This window comes from Protopterus annectens, chromosome 13.part0 (assembly GCF_019279795.1).
Source record: "Protopterus annectens isolate FY-2018-M chromosome 13.part0, PAN1.0, whole genome shotgun sequence".
NCBI classification, from domain to species: domain Eukaryota; kingdom Metazoa; phylum Chordata; order Ceratodontiformes; family Protopteridae; genus Protopterus; species Protopterus annectens.
In genome coordinates, this window is record NC_056747.1 from 666,458,127 (window position 1) to 666,484,692 (window position 26,566).

The window sequence follows — 26,566 nt, forward strand, 5'->3', positions numbered from 1 at the left end:
ACACTATCTTAGGCAGAAAGGTGGGATTTGTAGGCAAGGAGACTGTCTTTGTAAAAGATCAGATAAGGAGGTTTACATGATAAGGTCTGAATTTCTGAAATCCTCCTAGCAGAAGTAATTGCCACTAAAAATAATGTTTTCCATGACAAGAACTTTAGATCACAGTCTGCAGAAGGTTCAAAGGGGGAATGTACGTTTAGGTCCCAAGGTGGCATTGGGTCCTTGAAGGGGGGTTTCAACAAAAGTGTCCCTTTTAAGAAAGACTTACAAAGTCTATGAGAACCCATGGAACATTCTTCCAAACCATCATGGAAATTTGAAATTGCTGCTAGCTGTACTCTGATAGCTGAAGGAGAAGCTCCTGCATTGAAAATAAAAGCTAAGCATTCTAAAATATTATCAATAGAAGCTGAAAAAGGGTCGAAATCCCTTTCACAAGCCCAGATGGAAAATTTCTTCCATTTACTGTTATACAGCTTCCTAGCAGAAGGTTTATGAGAAGCTAGAATTATTTGGCATACTGGAGAAGAAAGGTTAAGACACCTGGCAGCTAGTGGAACTGGAGGAACCATGCTGTCAACTTGAGGTTCAGAATGTTTAGATGAACTAGTCTGTATGGATGGGACAGAAGGGCAGGAGTTTAATCCAGAGTCCATGATCGCTGAATTAGGTAAGGTCAAAGAAAGGGGAACCACATCTTTTGAGGCCAAAAAGATGCAATGAGGATTACCTTGCTATTTAACCCAAGTGCTTTCTGTAAGAATTTCAGGATTAGAGGTATCGGGGGAAAGGCATGCAGGAGTCCAGGGGGGGCCAAGTGTGAAGAAGAACATTTCTCGGTGACTTCCCCAGAAGGGAAATCAGGGCAAAGTAGTTGCTGGACTTGTTGTTTAGGAAAGAGGCAAACTGGTTACAGCAAGGCTGGCTCCATAGACGGAAAAATGCTGGATTGAAATACCACTCTTGAGACTACATCTACTCACTTTGTCTGCTATCACACTGAAACTCCCAGGAATGTACACTACTATCAGGAAGTGATTGGAAGAGATCACCCACTGCCACACTCTGAGTGCTTCTCAACAAAGACGGTATGATTGGTTCCACCCTGTTTGTTGATGTACCAAACTACTGACGTTGTCCGTTTGGATCTAAATTCTTCCCTGAAGAAGAGCAGCTTGAAAGGCTTGCAATGCTGAAAGCTCAGCTCCAGAACACTGATGTGTAAGTTGGCCTCTAAGGGGGACCAAGTGCCTTGGACGGTCTTGCCTAGGAAATGCCCCCCCACCCCACCCCATCTGGGAGATGTCCACAGTCACTATGACCTTGGGTTCTGGAAGGATGAAGGGGCAGCCCAGAAGAATTTCTTTGGATTGTATCCACCAGGCTAGATCTGTCATGTAATGATTGGTGATCAGAATCTGGTTCGACATGGATTGATACAGCACAGACCACTGAGATGCCAGCAACCACTGTAGGATCCTCATATGATAACTTCATAGAAGAACTACAGTTATTGTCGTTGCCATGGAACCTAAAGCCTGTAAGACTAGATCAGCAGGCACCTTCTTGCTGTGAATTATTTTCAGAACTTGTGCTTTGATTTTTGACACTCTTGCAGAAGGAAGAGATTCAACAGTTGTTGTCGTGTTTAGGACTGCCCCTTTGAACTCTAGACTCTGAGTTGGAGTCAGTTGGATTTTTCATGATTTACAAATATTCCTAAGTAAGCAGAGGTATGGGGAACGTAATCCTTCACTGCTAACAGTTGATGCCTGGTCGGAGCAGTAATAAGCCAGGCATCCAAATATGGAAGCACCCAGAATCCTTGCAGTCTCAAGTGAGCTTCTACAACCATCATACATTTGTTGAACACCCTGGGGGCTGTGGTGAGACCAAAAGGTAGTGCTCTGAACTGGTAATGACTGGCTCCCAGCCAGAAGTGCAGGAAGCTTCTGAAGTGCTTCTCTATTTTTATGTGGTAATATGCATCCTGATCTATCAAGTACAGCTAGTCATCCTTTTCCAAAAACAGAAGAATGGACTGTACCATTGAGGTTCAGAATGTTTGGGTGAACCATCTGGAATTTCATTTGCCGAACAGATTTGTTCAACATGCTGAGATCCAAAACTGGTCTCCAGTCCCCTGTCTTTTTTTGGCACTAAAAAAAATCTTGAATACATTTTGGATCCTCTCTAATCTGGTGGGACTTCTTGGATGACTCTTTTTTTCTAGCAGTTTTCGAATTTCTAGAATTGCTGGTTCCCTCTGACTGGGTGGAACATCAGAGATTTTTTTGCAAACGGGGGAGGACTGAAAAAGGGTATGATATAACCTCTTCATATGATCCCTTGCATCCAAGAATCTCTTGTTATATTTTGTCAGGCATTTTTGTGCAAGGATAAGAGTCTCCCCATTGCCTCCAGAGGAAGACAATCGGGCTCCTTTTCAGTAACTCTGAAAAGGCTTACCTGGGAAGGAGTCCCTGAAGTTCTGGTTCTGCAGACCACCTATGCCATGTGGACGGCTTCTTCCACTGTATTTTTCACTTCTGCCCCTGGGAGAACTAGTACCATGTGTGCCCTGGAAATGCCCTTGGGATTTTTTGAACCACATCTTTCCACCACTCCTCTGATTCCTGGAAAAGGATCTTTGGGGAGTGGAAAAAAAGTACACCCACTGCAGAAAGGGTCTTTCCATCCTTCTCACACCTGGATAATGTCTCTCTAAGTTTTGGGCCAAAAGAGATGGTCCATCAAAAGCTGCATTGATGAATGAAAACTTAAATCATTCCGCAAAGTCACAAAGGCACATACAGGCATGTCTCCTTATGGCTACACCTGAACCCACTGCTCAGGTAGTCCCTTCGGCTGCATGTGCAATAAGCCACATGGGTGAATTTGACACAGACACACAGCTCCTGCAAGGGTATCTGACAATTCCTTGATCAAATCCCTTTGAAGTATGGTAAAATGAGCCAAGAAATTCAAAGACCTTAAAGCAAAATTGATGAAGCATAAACCTGCTTCCCAAATATATCCATTGCCCAAGATTCTTTACTGTAGGATGGATAATGGAACTCTCCTCAGCAAGTTCCTTTTTGGTGGTGGCCACTATGACCATGGCATCTACCGGTAAACCTTTGGCCCAGAATTGCTTGTCCTCAGGCTGGATAAAATTTTGTCCAGTCTCTTGGGGATAGATTCAATGGTGTCTGGTGCCTTTCACGGCCGCTGCAAGATCAACTGAATGAGCTCCTCAGTGGGCAGAATAACCCAAGGGGTAGATGGGCGGGTGCCGAAAGCATACAGGTATTCCAACTCCTCCGAAGGGTTTTGAGACTTCCAGTCACCCTTCTGTTTCAAAATTTCCAGGATGTCTCTAAAGGAGACATCATCAGGGGGTGACCTTGGGAACCCTTCCCCTTATCAAAATTGGTGTCTTCTGTGACTGATTCCTGTGGGGAAACTAAGTGCTTACTCTTGCACTTTTTCTTCTGAGGAACCTCCTCAGGGGGGACAGTCTGGAGAGGTATCAGAAGAGGACAGAATCTGAATCTGTGGGACCTGCGGATTTGGTACTCACTACCCCAGTGGAGAGACAGGTCAAACAAGGGATGCTCTGAGGAGGAAGGGACCAACTGATTGCTGTGGACAAAGCCCCCTCCCTTGCCTTGAAGGGCGGACCACCAGAAGAGGGAAGGAAGCCCGTAACTGAGGGGGACTGTCTTGGAACTGTGGTGGTCACTCCCCCTCCTATGAGACACCCCCTGAGACAGAAGCCAAGGCTGAAGTGAACCGTACCAAAGCTCCAACATGCAGGGATGGCTCTGAAAAAATTGGAGTCGACCCCAGCTCCTCAGAGCTGACATGACAAATACAGCTCCAAAGGTCTCTGGATCAGACAGAGCTGAAAAATTCAGGGTAATAATCAGTTCCAAAGGGAGACAGACCTTCATAACTGATACAGTTGGTGCAGGACGACTCGGCGATGACATCTCTAAAACCTCAGAGGAGGTCAGAGGAGGAGTAGTTAAAGTGATAACGGCTGAATCGGTTCCGAGAGCCAAAGGAGTCAGAGGTGAGGGGACTCCTCTTAGTCCTCTCGTCCACAAAATTTTATTTACTAGTCACTTCACATCAGTTTCTGTAAAAATTTTGGTGGAACAAATAAGAGTCCTGAGAAGGTGATTCATGTCTTTGTAAAATGACCTCAGGCAATGCGCCAGCAAAAGAGTCAATAGATGGCGAATAAACCACTCTGCCAAGGTAGTCAGAGTCAAAGAAGAGGTGGTGAGGCATTTTTCCTGAAGCGGCATTTGAATTCCCTGTTGTACCAAAGATTTTGGTGTCAAGGTCTTAGGAGCTGAAGCAGTTGTCGGTATAGATGACTTCTTTTCCGGCCCCAAAGTATTTGAGCAAGAATCTGTCGGATCTGAATACTTTGTGGAGCCGAGGATTTATGCTTCTTGTGAGTTAGTTCCAAGGGGGATGACAGAACCAACAAGTTCCTCTCTTTTTGGTCTTTTCTACAGATAATGAACAAGATGAGGAAGAAATATCTGTTTTACTCTTTTCAGCAGATATGGCTTCCTCAAAACCTGAAGGAATTAAGCCCTTCAATATTAATTTATTCTTTCTCTCTATGAGAGCTCTATGGCTAAAGCTGTGGCAAATGTTACAGTCCTCTTGAAGATGTACAGTATCTAAACAATAGAGGCAGAAGAGATGTGAGTCAGAAAGGGGAATTTTGTGGCTACACTTCTGGCAATTTTAAAGCCAGTGGGGCCTTTGGGTTTGTCAGCCATAATGATGGAGGATGACAGACAAAAACACCACACTTCTATGTAACTAGACAAGCAATAAAACTGAAATAAGGATACTAGAAAGAGAGGTTTTTTTTTTGGAAAGGAAAATTGGAAAGAAAGAGAAAAGAAAAAGGGGACTATCAACAATGATAGTTTCAGGTACACATAAGTGTATGGGAAGGGATCAACAATAGTAGTAAAGGTACACTAATATATGGAAAGGTAGAAAATGAGGAAAGAAGATACTTTTAAGAAAAGTTTAACAAGAAATATTAATAAAATGAACTTAGCTCGAGAGCTAAAGTGAACGTGTCTGTCGGGAAAAGCAGCAAACAAGATCTGAGGTAACTAGGAGACAGAGATTATGGGTAAGGGTGACGCTCAAGAGTTTTTGGCCTGCATAAGCTGTAGTAACAGTCAAGTCAGTTCCAATATCGGAACCAAACTCGTATATCAAGGATAAAATGAAGATTGACAACATCAGATCAGTGGTTACAATTTATAACCTGTCTGCATGGAGTACTATAGCGTTCAGATTATAGTTAAATTTATTTTTTTTTTTAACTTTTAAACTATAGCAAACTGTTAGACCACACATGGAGAGCTACAGCACTCAGGTTTGACCGGAAATGCAATAATGGCTTTTAAAAAATGGTATTACAACAAAGAGTGATTGTGATCAGCTGATCATGCCCCCCAACACTTTGGGCCCAGGGCTGTTGCCCCTCTCGCCCCAGCCTAGCTACACTACTGTGTGGAGGAAATAACTAGTTGTACTACATAACTATTAAATATGCACTATGCAGGTCAACTACAAACTGCTAAGGACAATGTGGAGCAACTGCAACGTAATTTTCCTAAAGTTGAACAGCTATAGGTTGTTTGATGCTCACTAAGCAACTGCAGGCAGCTGTCAGTACTACACATACTGCCATTCACTTTAACCAGTATTGATTTGGAAAGAATTTTTTGATACAGTTTAAAGAAGACAAATATATCTCTGCAGCTAAAAGTGTCAAAATCAGGGAGTCATTCCCCAGTAATTTTATATATATATTTATTTTATGTTTATTTCAAATCTATATGCATCCACAGACTGCTGCAGTGTATCTTGTGTGAGCATCTAGGACTTTTGCTGAGTCTGCTAATATCAACTTTAATGCGGTCATGAGTACAGTTTCACCTCTGCATTCAACCTACCTATTATAGGCTTCAAACTTTTATACGAGACTAGTTAAATGTTGCCTTGAATCCTGAGCAACAGTCATTTTCCTGTCTGGTCCTCACTAAGAACTGTGTTTTCCCCCCCACCTTCATTGAAAGAAGCTGTGGTAACCCAGCTTGCATTAAGCAATTACTATATCTGCATGGACTGGAACATTGTCTTGTCTCCAGCATTTCCTTTATTAAAAAAAAAAAAAGTTATGTACTCACCATAATGTTCCATCTGTCTTATCCATTTTCATTCTTCCTCAACGTGTGGATTCGGATCTGACCCTCAGAGCCAACTCGGCCATGTTCTATAGATTCTAGGATCCCACTCTTGAGCTCCTCCCTTAACCATAATGCCCTTGACCACTGCAATACCTCAGACTGTGTTTGCTGCTCTTATATGTATTATAACCATAAATACAATAACAATGCTATGACACAAAAGTGATAACTGAAAGCTCAAGAGTTCATACAGGAACTATGGTTCCTATGACAATTCCATTAGGTCTTTCCCAAAAACATGGATGGGGAAGGAGGGAAGTTGACAAACAATGAAAATGGACAACAGAGAAGGAACGTTATGGTGAGTACATAACTTCTTTATTTGATGTTGTTATTTTTATTCAGTCCTCAACATGTGGGACAGACAGATGTTCCAGAGAACCATGGAACCAAAAGCAGCTCTGTTTCTGGAGATGTTCAATTTATAATGAGTAATGAAAGTATGGGAATTAGACCATGTGGCAGCTGCACAAATATCATCAATTGAAGCTCTAGCCCAAAAAGCAGTCAATGTTGATCTCTCAAAGAATAAACATAGGAGGTACAATCTGTTATCTATTTATCCAGTGTGGTTTTAGAACTGGTTTTCCCAATCTATTATTTGTGAAGGAGACAAATAAAGGATCAGACTTTGAAAACTGCTTGGTCCTGTGAAGGTAAAAACAAAGTTGTCTATGTACATCTAGAAAATGAAGGGTGTATCGTCCTTTATTTTCAAATTTGGGGAAGAAAACAGGCAAATTGTTCACTTTATTGATATTGGATTCAGAGGCAACTTTTAGTAAAAAGGAAGGATTTGTGCATAAAGTAACTCTGTCTTTATGAAAGATCAGAAACAGTGGTTTGGAAGATAGCACCTGGAGTTCAGATACTCGTCTTGCAGAAGTAATAGCTACCAGAAAGACAGCTTTCCAGGAAAAAAATCGAGATCTACTTTAGCTGATGGTTCAAAGGGAGAATGTACTAAAGTCTGCAAAATCATGGTAAAGTCCCAAGGAGGAGTACGGTCCTTTACAGGAGGTCTAAGTAGAAAGGTACCCTTAAGAAAAGCCTTGCATAATTTAGATGTTGCTAAAGGGGAAGGATTATCTCCACTGTGAAGGTTGGAGATGCCTGCTAACTGAACTTATTAGTGAAAAAACTTGCCCCTCCTTGAAATGCTGAGGCAAGAAAATCTAGAATAGCTGGAAGTGGGCCAGTGAAAGCATCTAATTTTCTCTGATGAGCCCAAAAAGAAAACCTTTTCCATTTACTTTTGCAACTCTTCCTAGGCAAAGGCTTATGAAATGAGACTAGGATTTTTTGAACTGGGGAGGAAAGCCTGGAAAGTCTAGCCATCACTGGAAATGGAGAAACCATGCAATCAGCTTTAGGCCTGCAATGTTCGTGTGAAATTGCACTGACAGATGAGATAGGAGGTCTGGACTGGGATCCAGCATTTAAGGAGGACATGTTAGGTGAGACCAAAGGAAAGGGAACCACACTTGATGAGGTCAGAAAGGATCAATGAGGATCACTGTGCTCTTCAAATGAAGTGTTTTCTGAAGAAACTTGCAGATGGGAGGCAGAGGAGGAAAAGTATAATGGAGACCGGAGGGCAAACATGGACTAGGGCATCTCTCAGTAACTGTCTTTGAGGTGGGATAAGGGCAAATAACCTATCTCATTAGCTGTTGAGGGGAGATGCAAAAAGGTCACAGCAAGGTTGACCCCATTTGTGGAAGATCACGTTTGCCACTGATTAGTTGAGAGACCACTCGTGAGGCATGAGAATTGTCCTGCTGAGTTTGTCCACTATAATGTTGGACTTCCCCAGTATGTGCATTGCTACAAAAAAGCGGTTGGATGAGATCGCTCACTGCCACACACTCATTGCTTCTTGACAAAGGGGGATAGGATCTGGTTCCTCTCACTTGTTGATGCACCAGACTATTAACATTGTCCATCTGTACTACAACAGTCCCTACAGTTAGAAAGCTCTGAAAAGCCTGCAACTCTATAAGGACCACTCTCATTTTTAGGACATTGATATGCTAATTGTTCTCTTGTGGGGAGCACGTGCCTTGCCAGTCCTTTCTAAGTAATGCCTTCCCACCTCAACTGGGAGGTGTCTACTGTCAGTGTGGTGTTCCAAGGAGGAAAGATAAATGGATGCCCTTGACCTATCTCCTCTGAATGAATCCATCAAAGAAGAGACTTTCAGCAAGACTGAAACAGTTTTATTAGATGTCTTAAGGGGTGCTGATAAAAGGACCATTGAACTGCTACAGTCCACTGAAGAATTTTCATGTGGAGGCAAGTAGTGGGAATTAGATAAATTGCAGCAGCTACTGACCCTACAGCTTTGCGGACTAGTTTTGCTGGGGGGAGAAGGAACAGAAAGTATATGTTTGACATGCATCTTCAATGTGAGAACTCTGTTTTGGGGCAGAAGACTACAGAATTGACTGTAACCAAACTGGCCCCTACAAACTCCAAGAGTTGGACTGGCTGAAGTTGTGATTTTTCCGACCTGATAGTGATTCCCAGTGAAAGAGATAGTTGAAGTAGATATTCTCTGGCCTTTAGAAGCAGATACCTGGTTGGTGTAGTGAGGAGCCAGTCATCTAAACATGGAAACACTTTGAATCCAAGCAGTCTCAGGTGAGCTGATACTGCTGAAATGCATTTGGTGAACACTCTGGGAGCTGTGATGAGACCAAAAGGCAGAGTAGAGCCATATTGCTCAGACACAGCTCCACGTGGTCCTGTTGAGTCTTCCTGGCTACAGAGAACTGAAAAAAAGCGACTGCTTTCCTGATTAAGTATCCTGCTGTTTTTTATATTTGTTTTACCTTCTACTGCTTACCTAGAGCAAGCTTTAACTGTTTTCATAGTTATTTACTGCATTTTTTATTATCTGCACTTAAAAGTACATTTTAGTCAAATTAGTCTAATTCAAGTCGAAAAGTGTTTGTTTGCTGTTTAATTTAATTGTTTGGCTGCCCACTAAAGTGTGCTAGCCTGTACTACTGACTTATTGCCTTTTCTGCATTTCTGTGTGTTTCTATTTAAAACAAAAAAAACAAAAAAATATTCCTTGTTTTCCTGCCTCTCCTAAACTAGTTAGACCAGTTTACAGGCCTTGCTGTATCCTGGGCTGTGTTGTAGTTCCTGTGTTGTCCATTGCCTTACTTGGATAGAAGGAAGTTTCTTAGCTCACCAGTGGGAGTGGGGAGCCTTGAATAGCCTACCTGTCCTTGAGGGAAGTGACCTCAGCACAAGAAGCTGTAGTAATTGGTCATTTTGGACCATTTCTAGCTCTTTTGAAGTTCCCTTGGACTGCAGGCGTAAGCTACAAAAGTGTTCAGACTTCCTACTGGCCTTGGTTCTGTCCAGGTAGTATCGAAGTTGTCTTGAATGTCCAAGGTATGCAAAGTCTTTCCCCTTATTCTCAGGATTGGGGAAGAAAGCAGGCAGATGAATGGCTTGATTTAAGAAACCCTAGAAACCACCTTTGGCATAAAAGTAGGGTTGGTCCTTAATGAAACCCTGTCTCTATGGAAAATAATAAAGGGTGGTATTGCCATTAGGGCCTGTAGTCAAACCCTTCTTGCTGAGGTAATTGCCAACAGGAAAGCTGTTTCCATGAGAGAAATTGCAAGTCAACTGAAGCTGCTGGCTCAAAGGAGGTAGAGTCAGTTTTTCTAAGACAAAATTGAGGTCCCAGGCTGGCACTGGGGCCTTTCTTGGTGGCTTAATGTTCTTGATTCCCTGAGGAATTGCTTAGTAAGGGGTGAGAAAACAGGAGGATCAGTGTTGTATCTAGCTGAAATAGCAGATGCATGTATCTTTATGGAAGAATATGAGAGGCTCTGCAACATATCTGCCAAATATTCCAAGATGAGTGGGATGTTCAGTAATGATGCATCATGTCCCTTGCTGTATTCCAATTGCTGAATCTTTTCCACTTTGCTAAGTAAACCTTTCTGGTGGATGGTCTTGAGCCTCTGTTAGTATCCGCTGAACTTCCTTGGAGAGATAAGCTGAAGTTATTTATGGGATCTCCCAGGCTGTTAGCTGCAGTGTCTGAAGGTTTGGATGCAGTGTTTGAAATTGTGTTGAGTCAAAAGTAGAGGCCACTGGGGGAGGGCCCACCTCCTGGTGTGACATATGCTCCGTAGTAGTGGGTACCAGTGTTGTCTTGGCTCCGAGCTATTATGATTCCCTTGGGCTTCTCTGCTTTGATCTTTAGTAATACTGAGGTCATCAGTGGCAGAGGTGGGAATGCATAGATTGCTAGGGAGTTCCAGTTGAATGAAAGGGCATCTATTTTCCAAGCTTTGGATGGTATGTCCTTGTGCAAAATTTTGGTAGAAGATGATTGAGGTGAGAGGCAAATAGGTCCACTTCTGGCTTGCCCCATGTAAGTGAGTTGTCTGAAGCCGGATGTAACCTCCACTCGTGTGGATCTGTGAAATTCCTGCTTAGGCTGTCCGCCAACACATTGTCTTTTCCTGGAACAAACTGGGATTGTAACTGGATGTTAGCTCAGTGATTTCTTAAAAGCTGCATTGTCAGTCTGCAAAGGGGTAAGTGGGTGCTAGCATTTTATGTACCACCACATCACCAGTGGTGTTGTCTGTCCCTTATCATTAAATGGCCTTGCTGGGATTGTGGTGTTGAAAACCTCGATGGCATGCATTACTGCCAGCATTTCCTTTAGTTTATATGCAGATGTTTCCTTTGGAGACCATTGTCATGTATACACCTGCCTTCATATGCGCCCCATCCAAGGTCTGGCGTCGTTATAGTCATGGTCTGTGTTATCTGTGGTTTTGAATGACATACCTGTATTTCCTGGCTCGAAGGCCACCATAGAATTCCTTTTGGGCATGGAATGAGTGGTGTGGTTGTCTCAATTGTTGCTGTGTTGAACCAAATACTTTTAAGTACCACTGGCTTTCATGTGTAGTTTGCTAATGGAACCAGTAGAATGCAGGATGCCATGTAACCCAGGGCCTGTAGGAATCTCCTTGCAGTCATCTGGGTGAGTTTTGCTAAACCTTTGAAGTATGAGTTAACTTCTCTTGCTTGTCTTCTGTCAGGTAAGCCATCTGAGAGGCTGTGTCTAGTTTGGCTCCTAAGAAGATTATTTGCTGGGATGGCTGCAGTCTTGACTTTTGGAAGTTGACTGTGTATCCCAGAGCTTGAAGTAATCGTATGACATAATCCAGGTTTTTGTCAACATCAATTTGTCGTCCTTGTATGAGGCAGTCCAGGTCAGGTAAATTTGTATACCCTGGAGCCTGCAATGAGCAATTACTGAAGCCAGGCATTTTGTAAATACTCTGGGCAGTAGATAAGCCAAATGGCAATGCTGAGAATTGATAATGCTCTGGCCCTGCAAGAAATCTGAGGTATCTTCTGCAGCTGTGTCTGATAGGGACATGTAGGTATGCCTCCTTGAGGTCCAGAGTAATCAGCCACGACTCCTTGCCCAGCATGGGAAGGAGTTGCTGTAGAGTCAGCATTTTGAACTTTGGTACTATGAGAAAGGTGTTTAATGCGGACAAGTCCAGTATTGGTCTCCATTGAGATTCTTTTCTTGGAACAAGGAACAGTCTTGAGTAAAACCCCTGTTCTTGTTCTTGCTGCGGAACTCTTTCTATTGCTTTCATTCGAGTCAGCAGAGTGATTTGCTTGATAGCCTCTGCCCTTTGATGTTGTGGTAGATTTGGCATGCCTTGTTTTCTTGGTAAGGTATGAAAATGAAACCTGTACCCTCGGTCTATAATCAGTCTGTGCCAGTTTTCTGCAAACAGAGATAATTTCCCGCCCAAGGGAGCTTCTAGTTGTTCCCTGGTAGGCGGTAGAGGAAAGTCATTGAGTTTGTGGTTGTTGGGCAGGTGAAACCCCGCACTTCTTTGGTTTCCTGGCTGCCATTGTCGCCCTGTAAGGGCCTCTGTATTGGCCTCTTCCTAGGCCACGTCTGTTCTTACCCCTGCAACTCTATATGGGACCACTCTCATTTTAGGACATTGATATGCTAATTGTTCTCTTGTGGGAGAGCTTGCGTGCCTTGCCAGTCCTTTCTAAGTAATGCCTTCCCACCTCAACTGGGAGGTGTCTACTGTCAGTGTGGTGTTCAAGGAGGAAAGATAAATGGATGCCCTTGACCTATCTCACTCTGAATGAATCCATCAAAGAAGAGACTTTCAGCAAGACTGAAACGAAGTTTTATTAGATGTCTTAAGGGGTGCTGATAAAAGGACCATTGAACTGCTACAGTCCACTGAAGAATTTTCATGTGAGGCAAGTAGTGGGAATTAGATAAATTGCAGCAGCTACTGACCCTACAGCTTCTAAGTGGACTAGTTTTGCTGGGGAGAAGGAACAGAAAGTATATGTTTGACATGCATCTTCAATGTGAGAACTCATTTTTTGGGGCAGAAGACTACAGAATTGACTGGTAACCAAACTGGCCCCTACAAACTCCAAGAGTTTGGACTGGCTGAAGTTGTGAGATTTTTTTTCCGACCCTGATAGTGACTCCCATTGAAAGAGATAGTTGAAGTAGATAATCTTTGGTCTTTAGAAGCAGATGCCTGGTTGATGCAGTGAGGAGCCAGTCATCTAAGTATGGAAACACTCTGAATCCAAGCCGTCTCAGGTGAGCTGTTACTGCTGCCATGCATTTGGTGAATGCTGTAGGTGCTGTGGTGAGACCAAAAGGCAGAGTGGGAACCACTATTGCTCAGACACAGCTCCACGTGGTCCTGTTGAGTCTTCCTGGCTACAGAGAACTGAAAAGCGACTGCTTTCTGATTAAGTATCCTGCTGTTTTTTATATTTGTTTTACCTTCTACTGCTTACCTAGAGCAAGCTTTAACTGTTTTCATAGTTATTTACTGCATTTTTATTATCTGCACTTAAAAGTACATTTTAGTCGAAATTAGTCTAATTCAAGTCGAAAAGTGTTTGTTTGCTGTTTAATTTAATTGTTTGGCTGCCCACTAAAGTGTGCTAGCCTGTACTACTGACTTATTGCCTTTTCTGCATTTCTGTGTGTTTCTGTTTAAAACAAAAACAAAAAAAATTCCTTGTTTTACTGCCTCTCCTAAACTAGTTAGACCAGTTTACAGGCCTTGCTGTATGCCCAGCTGTGTTGTAGTTCCTGTGTTGTCCATTGCCTATCGTCTTTATTTGGATAGAAGGAAGTTTCTTAGCTCACCAGTGGGAGTGGGGAGCCTTGAATAGCCTACCTGTCCTTGAGGGAAGTGACCTCAGCACAAGAAGCTGTAGTAATTGGTCATTTTGGACCATTTCTAGCTCTTTTGAAGTTCCCTGGTTAAAATCTGCCTCTGGCATGTTTTTGAAGCCATATTGCTCAGACACAGCTCCACGTGGTCCTGTTGAGTCTTCCTGGCTACAGAGAACAGAAAAAAAGCGACTGCTTTCCTGATTAAGTATCCTGCTGTTTTTTATATTTGTTTTACCTTCTACTGCTTACCTAGAGCAAGCTTTAACTGTTTTCATAGTTATTTACTGCATTTTTTATTATCTGGCACTTAAAAGTACATTTTAGTCGAATTAGTCTAATTCAAGTCATTTAAAAGTGTTTGTTTGCTGTTTAATGTAATTGTTTTGGCTGCCCACTAAAGTGTGCTAGCCTGTACTACCCTGACTTATTGCCCTTTTCTGCCATTTAGCCGGAGTTGCCACTAGGAACACCATCGGGCAGCTGGTTAAACAAGGTTAAACTATTTCTGGCTCCGTAAAAAGTCTGTTCTTCATTTTTTCCCTTAGAACTGCTCTACTTGTAATCTAAACAGTCTATTATCTATCTGTGTGCTCAGCACTTGTTCCTAAAAGAAGCATTTTAGTCAGGTAAAAGCACTTCTATATTATACAAAAGTAACTTCACTAGCTTAAAACCCCCTTGAGTACCCACTTCCCTATAGGTCCTTTCTGACTCAGTTACACAGCAAACTTTTCATTTCTTCTAGCATGTCAAAGGGTCAGTTGCTAAGCGTCCTCTCCTGCTCAGCTGAGTGAATCTACCTGGGAATATTGAGGGGCAATGTTACAATTGCCTCATGTACACAGACAACCTCTCCTCCTCCCAAAACACAAATACATCACGAGAGATGCAACTAGCCAAACTGGAGGCTGAGCTCTCTCAACTCAGGACTGGCAAACCAGACAGAGGAGAAGGTAACCACACACACACCATAAACCCAGTCTCACATAGAACTATCACAACTACAAATCAAACACATAAACACACAAAGACATATACTCAGAGGCACTGATCAAAATCTACCAAAACAGCAGAGGCCTCCCAAAGGACAGACACCCAAACAACTGCCACCTCTTGACATAACACAAGCAACACATAGATCACAAAGTCAGTGTGCAAATCAGTCACAGCCCATTAAGGCCAAACACAATGCCAGGCCACACACTTGTCATGGGGTGACTCCATAGTCAGACACACTGACGTCCCGCCACCTCACCAGACTGAACAAGGAGAGGGTCACAGTAAGCTGCCTGTGAGCTAGAATCCTTATCATATAACACAAGCACTCAGGTCATTCCACAGCAAGTACAAGTATGACTCAGTCATTGTCCATGCGGTGTGAATGACCTGAGACATGGCCTCCCTGGACTACATGAAAAAGAGAGACATAAAGGAGCTCTCAGGATTATGCAAGCCCAGGCTGAGTATGACTCCTGAGCAGTATCCTACCTTCACCAAGAATGATGCCACAATACAGAGACAAAATGATCAGTTTTTAATAATTGGCTTAATTTCTGAATTGTCATTCTATAGGGGATCCAATGTCATGTCTGTCACCTTGAATGACATGCTTGACAAGCCACTTGCCTTCTGCTTTGCAAGGGGCGGTGACACCTGTCACCCCTGGGTTTCAGGAGATTATGCAAAGGCTCTTGCAACCCCATAGTGCCTTTAGACAAGGCTCAAATTCTAAACCCAAACGCTCTAGAAAACAATAATGGAAAAAACTAGGGTAATGCTGCTCAATGCCAGGAAGTCCCTACAAATCTCAAGATGCACGCCCTCAAGCCCTCCTCAGTCATGGAGAACATGCGATGTCTGTGCTGTGACTGAAACCTGGTTCAAGGCTCCTGAGAGCATGCACTATCAGGTTTTACCTCATCATGCGCTTTCTGGCCCCTGAGCCGGATCAGAACACCACACAAAAGGAGGGGGTGTATCCAATATTCATCAGGATACCCACACCTCCAGGCTGAGTGGCAACTCACGAAGCATCATAGACCATTCAGGTTGCAATTAACCGCCATGAGGCAAAACTGCTCTACTAGTTTGTAGCATGTTACAGGCCACCCTCCTCAAACTCAGGAACCCCACACAGCCTTCCTGAAGATACTGGAGTATAAATGTCTCTCAAACACCATCATATTGGGTGACTTCAACTACCCAAACATAGACTGGGAACATTACTCAAGCCCCAATATCCTAGCCTCCAAAGGTTCTGGAGTTCATAAGCTCAAATGCTATGGAACAACTTGTCACCATTCCCACAAGAGGGAAAATATACTAGACTTGATCATCACAAACATGGGGACCAAATGCTCCACACGAAGTATATCCCTCATTGGTGAGATCAGACCATAAACTAAATCACACTGGAGATCCACATCCCGCCCCACCCCCAACAAAAGACCACACTGGAAGAACTTCTCAAAAAGCCAACTTCACACTTCTTAAGACTGGTGTGGTAAATTTGTATACCCTGGAGCCTGCAATGAGCAATTACTGAAGCCAGGCATTTTGTAAATACTCTGGGCAGTAGATAAGCCAAATGGCAATGCTGAGAATTGATAATGCTCTGGCCCTGCAAGAAATCTGAGGTATCTTCTGCAGCTGTGTCTGATAGGGACATGTAGGTATGCCTCCTTGAGGTCCAGAGTAATCAGCCACGACTCCTTGCCCAGCATGAAGGAGTTGCTGTAGAGTCAGCATTTTGAACTTTGGTACTATGAGAAAGGTGTTTAATGCGGACAAGTCCAGTATTGGTCTCCATTGAGATTCTTTTCTTGGAACAAGGAACAGTCTTGAGTAAAACCCTGTTCTTGTTCTTGCTGCGGAACTCTTTCTATTGCTTTCATTCGAGTCAGCAGAGTGATTTGCTTGATAGCCTCTGCCCTTTGATGTTGTGGTAGATTTGGCATGCCTTGTTTTCTTGGTAAGGTATGAAAATGAAACCTGTACCCTCGGTCTATAATCAGTCTGTGCCAGTTTTCTGCAAACAGAGATAATTTCCCAAAGGGAGCTTCTAGTTGTTCCCTGGTAGGCGGTAGAGGAAAGTCATTGAGTTTGTGGTTGTTGGGCAGGTGAAACCCCTGCGTCACTTCTTTGGTTTCCTGGCTGCCATTGTCGTCCCCTGTAAGGGCCTCTGTATTGGCCTCTTCCTTGGCCACGTCTGTTCTTACCCCTTTGAAACTTTTCTGGATTAGGAAAGGACCAGTTTTTGAAGGCCAATTCCTACTGAATCTGGGGGTTGAACCTGGAGGAAATCTTTCACAGTCTGAACTGATTTTGCTTTTTCTTGATGGTCTTTAACACATCCTTAGCATTTGCACCAAAAAGCTTGTTCTTTTCCAAAGGTGCATCCAGAAGTTTTGCTTTTACATGATCTGGTAGAGGTTGATCTTTTAACCAAGCATGTCTAAGCATCACTGCCCTGTCATAGCTGCCCTACATGAAGCTTCCAGTGCATCATATCCACACTGCAGGAAGTGATTGCTTACTTGCTGAGTGTTATGTACAGCTTCCTGCAAAGTCTTCCTGTCTAAAGGATCAGGAGAAGCTAATGTTTTTTGTAAATCTTCTAAGAGATAATCCTGATATTGGAACATATGAAAAGGCAATTTAAAGCTCTCATAGATAAGGTAGTGGATGTGTAAACCTTTTTACCCCATCTCTCTAATGACCTTGCTTCCCTGTTGCAGGGCAAGGATTTTTTGAGGTGGAGGCTGAAACTCCTTTAGGCCCCTGTGAAATAGTTTCCAAATCAGCAGTATGGGCCCTGAATAAATGGGAATGAGTTTCTGGGACCCTGTAATACCTGTCTGGCTTGGCTGGAGCAGGAGGAAGAGAATCAGGGGTAGCACTAGAATCAGAATACAAATCATCCAGAACATCAAGTACAGGAGGAATAGCTAAGGGCCTGTGCTGAGGCTTCTTAAGGAAAGTCCTAAGGTGTTTCCTAGAATCAGAATATTCCTGACCCTGCCACTTGAAATGTTCCCTCATGGTGTGCAGAACTTCCCCAAAGAAAATATCCTCAGGAGGGGAGGCCGAAGGTATGGAATCTTCTGCATCCGAGTCCTCATAGGTCTGGAAGAGCTCTTCCTGGCTATCAGAGTGGACAGAGCCCTCAGAGTCTTCATCTAAAGGAGAAGGGTCAGAGGGTTCAACCCGGGGCCTTTGAACCTCTGATCATGGAAATTAAATCAGCAGCCATGGACATAATTTGTGTCTCCGGAGTCGGCTGAGGTAAGGATTTGGAAGCAATATGCTTTGTTTTGCTGGCTGCCTTAGCCCTAGTGTAGGCCTTAATAGACATGGCCATAGGAGGCCTGGCAGCTCCACATGCAGGAGTGACCTTGTCTACAGCAATGGTCTCGGGCATTTCCTCGGTTTCGGTATCCGGAGGAAAGTCTATAACTGGCGTTGGAGTAATATCTGGAATCGGAGTCGTTGGTACGGTGTCTTGGTTGCGGTGGAGAGACCGTCTCAGAGGGAACCGGAGCACCCGCGCTAGGTTTTGGCGTGGAGTCGGTGGTAGACACGGGCTGTGGATGTCTGTCCCGGTCTTTTCGCTTTTTGGGAGTTTGCGATGTCGGAAGATCCGGCGGCATGGTATAAGCAAATTTGTCGCCGAAAAAATCTTCAGCGAACTCCGCCCGGCGCCTGAGAGTGCGCTTGTTGAAGCGAGCACAGGCTACACAGGCCGAGACGTCGTGGTCTGGGCCCAGGCAAGGGAGGCAGTAAGAGTGGAAATCCTTATGAGGTATTTGTTTACCACAAAAAAGACAATTGTTAACTTTTTCAGTAATTTCTGACATCGGCTGAGGCAAGAAAAGGTCCCAACGGGCACTTAGCTTTTTGATGACTTCGGTATCGTAGAATACAGGAGCTGACCGACCGGCACTTGCGAACTGCTTCTGCTTCGGCACCGCGGCAAGAAAGACTGAAGAAAATGGCGGGCTGATGCTTATGTACTCCAGCCGCACTGGCGCCGGAGAGAAATGCGACATCAGCCGACGTCGGACCCAGACTTTGGAATCCGGCCGACCGAGGGCTGCCTGAGGCAGGACAACCCACATGTTACGACTGCAGTTGCATTCTTGAAGGACATTCTAGAATAGCTGGAAGTGGGCCAGTGAAAGCATCTAATTTTCTCTGATGAGCCCAAAAAGAAAACCTTTTCCATTTACTTTTGCAACTCTTCCTAGGCAAAGGCTTATGAAATGAGACTAGGATTTTTTGAACTGGGGAGGAAAGCCTGGAAAGTCTAGCCATCACTGGAAATGGAGAAACCATGCAATCAGCTTTACGCCTGCAATGTTCGTGTGAAATTGCCTTGACAGATGAGATAGGAGGTCTGGACTGGGATCCAGCATTTAAGGAGGACATGTTAGGTGAGACCAAAGGAAAGGGAACCACACTTGATGAGGTCAGAAAGGATCAATGAGGATTACTGTGCTCTTCAAATGAAGTGTTTTCTGAAGAAACTTGCAGATGGGAGGCAGAGGAGGAAAAGTATAATGGAGACCGGAGGGCAAACATGGACTAGGGCATCTCTCAGTAACTGTCTTTGAGGTGGGATAAGGGCAAATAACCTATCTCATTAGCTGTTGCGGGGAGATGCAAATAGGTCACAGTAAGGTTAACCCCCATCTGTGGAAGATCACTATTACCACTGATTAGTTGAGAGACCACTCGTGAGGCATGAGAATTGTCCTGCTGAGTTTGTCCACTATAATGTTGGACTTCCCCAGTATGTGCATTGCTACAAGAAAGCGGTTGGATGAGATCGCTCACTGCCACACACTCATTGCTTCTTGACAAAGGGGGATAGGATCTGGTTCCTCTCACTTGTTGATGCACCAGACTATTAACATTGTCCATCTGTACTACAACAGTCCCTACAGTTAGAAAGCTCTGAAAAGCCTGCAACTCTATAAGGACCACTCTCATTTTTAGGACATTGATATGCTAACTGGTCTCTTGTGGGGACCACGTGCCTTGCCAGTCCTTTCTAAGTAATGCCTCCCCACCTCAACCGGGAGGTGTCTACTGTCAGTGTGGTGTTCCAAGGAGGAAAGATAAATGGATGCCCTTGACCTATCTCCTCTGAATGAATCCATCAAAGAAGAGACTTTCGGCAAGACTGAAACAGTTTTATTAGATGTCTTAAGGGGTGCTGATAAAAGGACCATTGAACTGCTACAGTCCACTGAAGAATTTTCATGTGGGGGCAAGTAGTTGGAATTAGATAAATTGCAGCAGCTATTGACCCTACAGCTTTGAGGACTAGTTTTGCTGGGGGGAGAAGGAACAGAAAGTATATGTTTGACATGCATCTTCAATGTGAGAACTCTGTTTTGGGGCAAAAGACTGCAGAACTGACTGTAACCAAACTGGCCCCTACAAACTCCAAGACTTGGACTGGCTGAAGTTGTGATTTTTCCAACCTGATAGTGATTCCAAGTGAAAGAGATAGTTGAAGTAGATATTCTCTGGCCTTTAGAAGCAGATACCTGGTTGGTGTAGTGAGGAGCCAGTCATCTAAACATGGAAACACTTTGAATCCAAGCAGTCTCAGGTGAGCTGATACTGCTGCAATGCATTTGGTGAACACTCTGGGAGCTGTGATGAGACCAAAAGGCAGAGCTCTATGAATTGATAATGACTGTCTGCCCACTGGAAGCACAGATACCTTTGGGAGCGCCTGGCCATTTTGATGTGACAGTATGCATCGTGAAGATTGACTGAACACATCCAGTCGTCCTTCTGTAGGAAAGGTAGAATGGACTGCAACTTGGAACATCCAGAATTTGGAATTCTTTACAAATCGATTTAGATAACTGAAATCCAATACAGGTCTCAGGTTTCCATTCTTTTTTGACACTAAAAAAAACCTTGAGTGAACTCTGGATCCTGTTTGGTCTTGGGGGACCTCTAGGATGACTTTTTTGTCTAGCAGCATTTGGATCTCTTAAGCTGCTAGCTCCCTCTGACTGGATGGAACATTGGGAAGCCTTTTCCTCTGTTGTACAGGAATTTGTAAAAAGGGAACAAAATACCCTCTGCATATGATCCTTTGTACCCAAGTGTCTTTGTGATGGTTAACCAAGACAAGTGCAAAGATAAATGCCCCCAAACTGCCTCCAGAGGACAGTTGGGCAACCATTCCCGAACACTGGAAGGATCTGTCCGAGAAGAAATCTTAAGATCCTTGGTTCTGCAGACCCCCTCTGCTATGTGAGCAATGTCTACCACTGTAGTTATTTCTCCCTCTGCCTCTGGGGGAAAAATCCCCATGTGAGTCCTGAAAGGGACCTTGAGATTTTCAGAACCACATCTTCTTCCCACTGCGTTGCTTCATAGAGAAAGGTCTCTGGGGCAGAAAAGCGCATTCCGACAGCAGACAAAGTCTTTCCATCCTTTTCACTGAGGGACAGAGCATCATTAATGGTTGGCCCAAACAAAGAAGATTCATCAAAATGAATGTTGATGAATGATGTCTTGCAGGGTTCCAGAAAATCACACAACCACATCCAGGCATGTCTCCTTATGACTACGCCTGAATCAGCTGCCCTAGAGGTACCTTCAGCTGCGTGAAAGATTAACCTCATGGACGCATCTGTTATACATTGTAGGGTGGCCATCCATAAGCAGAAGGACTTCTGTTCCTCTGCAGACATGAACCCTGTGGCAGAATTAGCAAGTTCCTTTACCAAGTCCCCTCTAATCTGGTTAAATGTGAGGTAGTTCAGCGATCATAGGGCAAATGTCACTGACTCATTCCCTCACTTCCCAAACCTGTCCAACACCCTAGACTCCCTGTTAGGGGGATAGACAGTGGAGCGTTTTTCCTCTTGCTCCTTCTTGGTGGCAGCCACAACAACCATGGCATCTACAGGAATCCCTTTAGTCCAGTACTGTTTATCAGCAGGAACACTTAACATTTTGTCTGGGCGCTTGGGGACTGCTTCCATGTAGTCCGGTTCTTTCCATGCCCTGCTGGAGCCAAGGTCTATAAGCTCATCAGCAGGAAGGGTAACCCAAGATGTAGATGGTCCAGATCCAAAGGCTTCCAGGAACACAGATTCCTCCTGGGAAGGTGTTTGGGAATACCAACCACCTTTCTGGCAAAGATTTTCTACGATGTCTTCAGACCAGACATCCTCAGGTGAAGATTAGGGGGACCCTTCCCCTTCATCAAAATCGGTGTCTTCCATGATAGATTCCTGCAGGGAATCTAAGTGCCTCCTTTTGCATGACCTCTTCCGAGGGACCTCCTCAGTGGGGTATTCTGGTGAGGTATCAGAAGAGGTGGGGAGTTCCCAAGTGGGGACTGACTGGAAGCTCATATGGGCTGGCTGTCCCTGAAGGACAGGATGAGCCGACTGAGACATAGGATCTGCAGGGGGGAACAAAGGATGGATCCAGCGGGTGAGAGAAAACTCTTTTTCAGCACTTTGAAGGCAGAAGGGCCAAGAGAAGGTGAGGACAATCTACTCAGTGCTGAAGCTCTGGAAGCAGACAATCCCAGGTCCTCCCTGATCCTCTGTTCCAAAGGAGTAAATGAAGCCGAATTGTCCAGCTCCGAGGGGAAGTGAAGGCTCCAAGAGCTTTGGAGTTGAAGTCAAACCCTCAGATCTGATGGCGACAATTTGGTTCCAAGAACCATCATACTCTGAGGGGGTCGGAGCCAACTGGATCAAAGACATTGCTGGAATGGAAGACAAAGGAAACTTTGCATCCAATGGCTTGACTCTTGGGGATCTCAGACCCAAGGGCTCCAAAACAGAAAGCCAGATCAGAGAAGGAGCAACAGTAGGCTGAAACAATGGTTTATGGCTTATGGATGCGATGGGAGCCAGAGTTAGCAAGATCCCCATCTGGATTTTGTTCTGAGGAACTTTCTCATCTTATCATCCTGTCCACCTCCACCTCAGACAAACTTCAGGATGGTCTACTTGACGAGGATGTGGAGGGTAGCCTAGAAATCTTTTTAGGTCTCTCCTGCAAAAAGGGAGACCTCAATCTGAGTGATACCGGTTCAGGAGAAAACCTCTGACTATGGGCTAAGGGGATGGAGAAACAATGAGTATCAGATCCGAAGGCTTATAAATTCAGTCACTAAACTCTTACAGCTCGACAGAACACAATTCTGTCCAAACCTGTAAAGCAGCAAAATATATCTGAGGTATTGCAAGGGTCAGAGGCAGTCTGGGTAAGGGAGGAGCTCAAGAGTCGGATCCTAGAATCTACAGAAGATGGCTGAGTCGGATCTGAGGGTCAGATCAGAACCCACACATTGAGGAACGAATGCAAATGACAACATCAGATGTCATGTTACAAAAAACACTACATGTGTAGATCTATTCTTATATGATCTCTTTAATCCTTGTCACTCTGGCTTTGGATCTACGCACAACACTAAGAAAACTCTTACACAGGCTGCAAGTAATCTAATGGTGACAGAGGATAAAACAGTTGTTATATTCCATCCTTGTCCACCTTAGTCTCTCAGTGGCTTTGACACTGTGGACTGAGACATTTTGACTGAATGCCTAAGATCATGTTGTAGCTTCTCTGGCACTAGCTTTGACTGACTCACCCCTAACCTGTAAGGCAATACATGTAGCGTAGTTTGAGAAGTTGTCTTGCAGGAGACATTAGCAGGAATATGAATGCCAAACAGCTTGATACCAGGAACTCTCCTCTTCACAGAATGTAAACTGCCACTCAGAAAGGTCTTACAGAGTAGAAATTTACCAGTCATATGTTAATAACATTCAGCTATGCCTCTCTTTTACGGGGACGTTTGCACCAGACTTTACTACTTCAGAAGACTGCCTGGATTCAGTCCTTCAGTGGATGCAACAATGTCAATTAATGCTCAACTCAGTTAAAACTGAATCAAGTCTAGTACATGGTTCCCTATTATATGACCGAAGGTACATTCTTTCAAATGTATCTTGATCGAACTTGAAAGTATGAAATGGCAAAATACTGAAATGGCATATAAGCAAATTCTTTCCCTGGGAAAGAAATCGTTTGGCCTCCTTCGTTATTTTGCCGTTTTCGTCACTGTAGTACGATCTCGGAGTTGGTATATTTAAGTAGGGGAGGTGTGGGGGGTGATGCCCCTCACTTTATTTAATGCTTTAAAGTTTCTTTTTGTTTTTTTCTTTTTTGAAGCAGCGATTTTTACCCTTGGAAAAAAAAAACGCTGTTCTAAGTGTTCGGGATTGTAAGCTTTCACTTACATGGGGTCGATAAATCCGCATTCACTTTTTTAAGTGTTCACTGACTTAATATAGACCCTAGTACATGCCACCATCCATCCCTCACATGCTCCTCTCCTTTTCATCTCCCTTACAAAATACAGAAGTACAGCCTGGAATCTGTATCACATGCCCCTGACCAAGAGCTGATTCTTGATAACAACCTGGCTTAAAGGGACCAAGTGTCAGACATTGGTGAGTTACCATATTACCATCTTTAGAAGACTGCACAGACCCTGAAACTCATTCCATCCTTGGATTCAGTGATTACGATTCAAGCACCAATGTAATTTCACCTGGACTGCTGTGACACCCTTTAATTTGGGTTTGTGGACCAGGACGGGCACAGCTGCAGCAAGTGCAGAATCCCACAGCTAGGGTTCAGGTCAGAAAATCAAGTGTGTGCCATAAAATATATGTGCTCTGGCATCTGCCAGGCCAATTTTGAAGATTTTTATGCTTACTTTCCAAGCCAAAGGTACTCTGGGTCCTGCCTATTTAAAGTACCTTTTCAGTTCTTCAGGTAAAGAGTTGCCAGTTGTTCTAGGGACTTGACACAAAACATCTGTCAGGTCTTCCTTTGCTACTTGGCCCTGGTACTTTAGAATCAGCTAATTTCCCTGATTCAGAAGTATGATTTCAAGACCCCCTTTAGGAGACAGATCCCTTACATTGTTTACAGTACGACATCTGAATTCATGGAGGGACACTATGTTCACACTTAATATTTTGTTTCAGTTATTTTATTCCTTATTTTTTATAATTTATGTTGCCATGGTCTGCCATTAAATATGTATGGTTATTTTATTTTTGATTTAAAATATACTTAGTTGGTATTCATATGCAAAAACAACTGACATAAAATAAAGAAATGCATATAATTATTGTGACAAAAACTGTGGTCAGCAGTCATACAGAATAATTGATGTAGTGGTATGTACAAAACTCAGTTTATACCCTAGCATTTAAAAATTTTTTAGATACAAATCTCAATTTTTTAACTGCCTGGTTTATGAAACAGTCCAACCTTTTGTGTATGCAAAAGCACATAATCATCATTTACTCTCCTTTCTTCTCTTCTGCTCTGCTGACTTAAGAAGAGTTTCTTCAGTAAGGAAAAGGAATTCTACTTTTGTGGCACAGGATCATATTCAAGATTTTGCACCCACTTTTTCAGCCACATTCTTTGAAAAAATCCACCATGTTTTACATTTTTTGATTGCACACCACCATTCTGAGCTGAAAAACAGCACAGCAAATGGATACTAGTCATTCCCAATATCCACATAGTTTATGTGAATTGCACAAGTAATTTAAATACAATGCAACCATACACAGCTAATAAATCAAGCATTCAGATAAACACAATCATATTCTTTGAGAACAAATCTGGTCTTTAAGCTTACCGCTGGTAGTAAGCCATTTCCTCCTCTAACAGGAAGAGATTTGTCTTCAGCTCATTGCGCTCCTCTATGAGCTGCTGGACTTCCTGTTTAGTGAAACATGGCTGATCTGGATCATTCAAGTCAATTACTAGTTTGTTTTTCAGGTCAGCTTCAGGGGCCTTTTGTCTTTCTTTTACCTAATTTAAAATATAAAGTACAGGATTAATGATAATGCAGTGAAGCCCAGCATGTACAACTCAATGTTTTTATTTAGTTATTACTGTTTATATTACGGGCAAGTAAACATGACCAATAGGGTCCCTTTATAATAACCTAGTTACAATATGCAGAGAACCATAACATCAAATTACACCTTCCACAGCTGAAGTGTCTGAATCCTAATCGCTCCACAGCAATTCAGGTCAAATGCAGTCAAGTGAGCCCGGCTCTGTAGCATAGAGGGAAAATGTCCTTACTACAATCAACATGATCCAAGGTCAGTTAATAGCCTTGGTACTAGAAGAGCTGGGGGAGATGGATGTCAGTAGCAAATTTCAGCTCATTCTGGAGTTCAGGAATGCATTGATTCCCTCTCTGCCAATATTACATGTGTAGGCAGAAGCTTGAACAAAGGTTATTGAAGCATAGGATGGATTTTCCACGCCAGTGGCAGCAGCTGTGTGTGTGGGAGAACACACACACACACACACACACACACACACACACACACACACACACACACACCACAGGAGAGGACAGTGGAAGCCCCGCTATGATGCAGCACCAACTTTAGCCACCAGAGATTGGGGTTTAGGTTAGGAAAAACTCCCCTACATCCTCTGCACTGGAAAGATGTGAGCCACTGATGGGAGTGAATGTCTGCCAGGGCTAGACAAACAGGATGCCTTCAGGTCATGCTTCTCATCCTCTTACAGCTAGAAATCTGGACAAAGCCTGACAAAAATAGGAGGACAAAGGCCCAAAAATAGGGACAGAGTTTAAATATTGCTCTTATAAACTTAGAAAGTTGCTAGAATAACAGAGTTTGTGTTAACATGCATTTTTCCAAAGGACATGAAGTCTGAAACTCAAATGCATGTCATCATTTAATGACTTCAGTCCTCAGATCATCACAGCACAGTGATTTGCTAGAAAAATCACAAATTTTATGAGGAACAGGCCAAAAATATGAGACAAAAATCTGGACAGCTGAGCGGTATGCTTCAGGTCTTGCTCTTGGGGTTAAGCCAGACTCACCTAATTGATGGAATGGTTTGGGAAGCTCTTGTTACACTCAAGGCTATAGGTCCCAGTTTGAGGGATAAG

The 26,566-nt window shown here is 43.5% G+C and overlaps 1 protein-coding gene across 1 annotated transcript in view; it reads right to left on the bottom strand.

Moving 5' to 3' along the window:
* The window catches only part of LOC122787573 (Rab interacting lysosomal protein), a 1,137,527-nt gene that overhangs the window by 288,513 nt on the left and 822,448 nt on the right, over positions 1-26,566 (bottom strand). Inside the window, exon 5 of the mRNA XM_044054356.1 lies at positions 25,262-25,437. Within this exon, the coding sequence (XP_043910291.1) occupies positions 25,262-25,437 (176 nt within the window). The remainder of the gene's footprint in view (positions 1-25,261; positions 25,438-26,566) is intronic.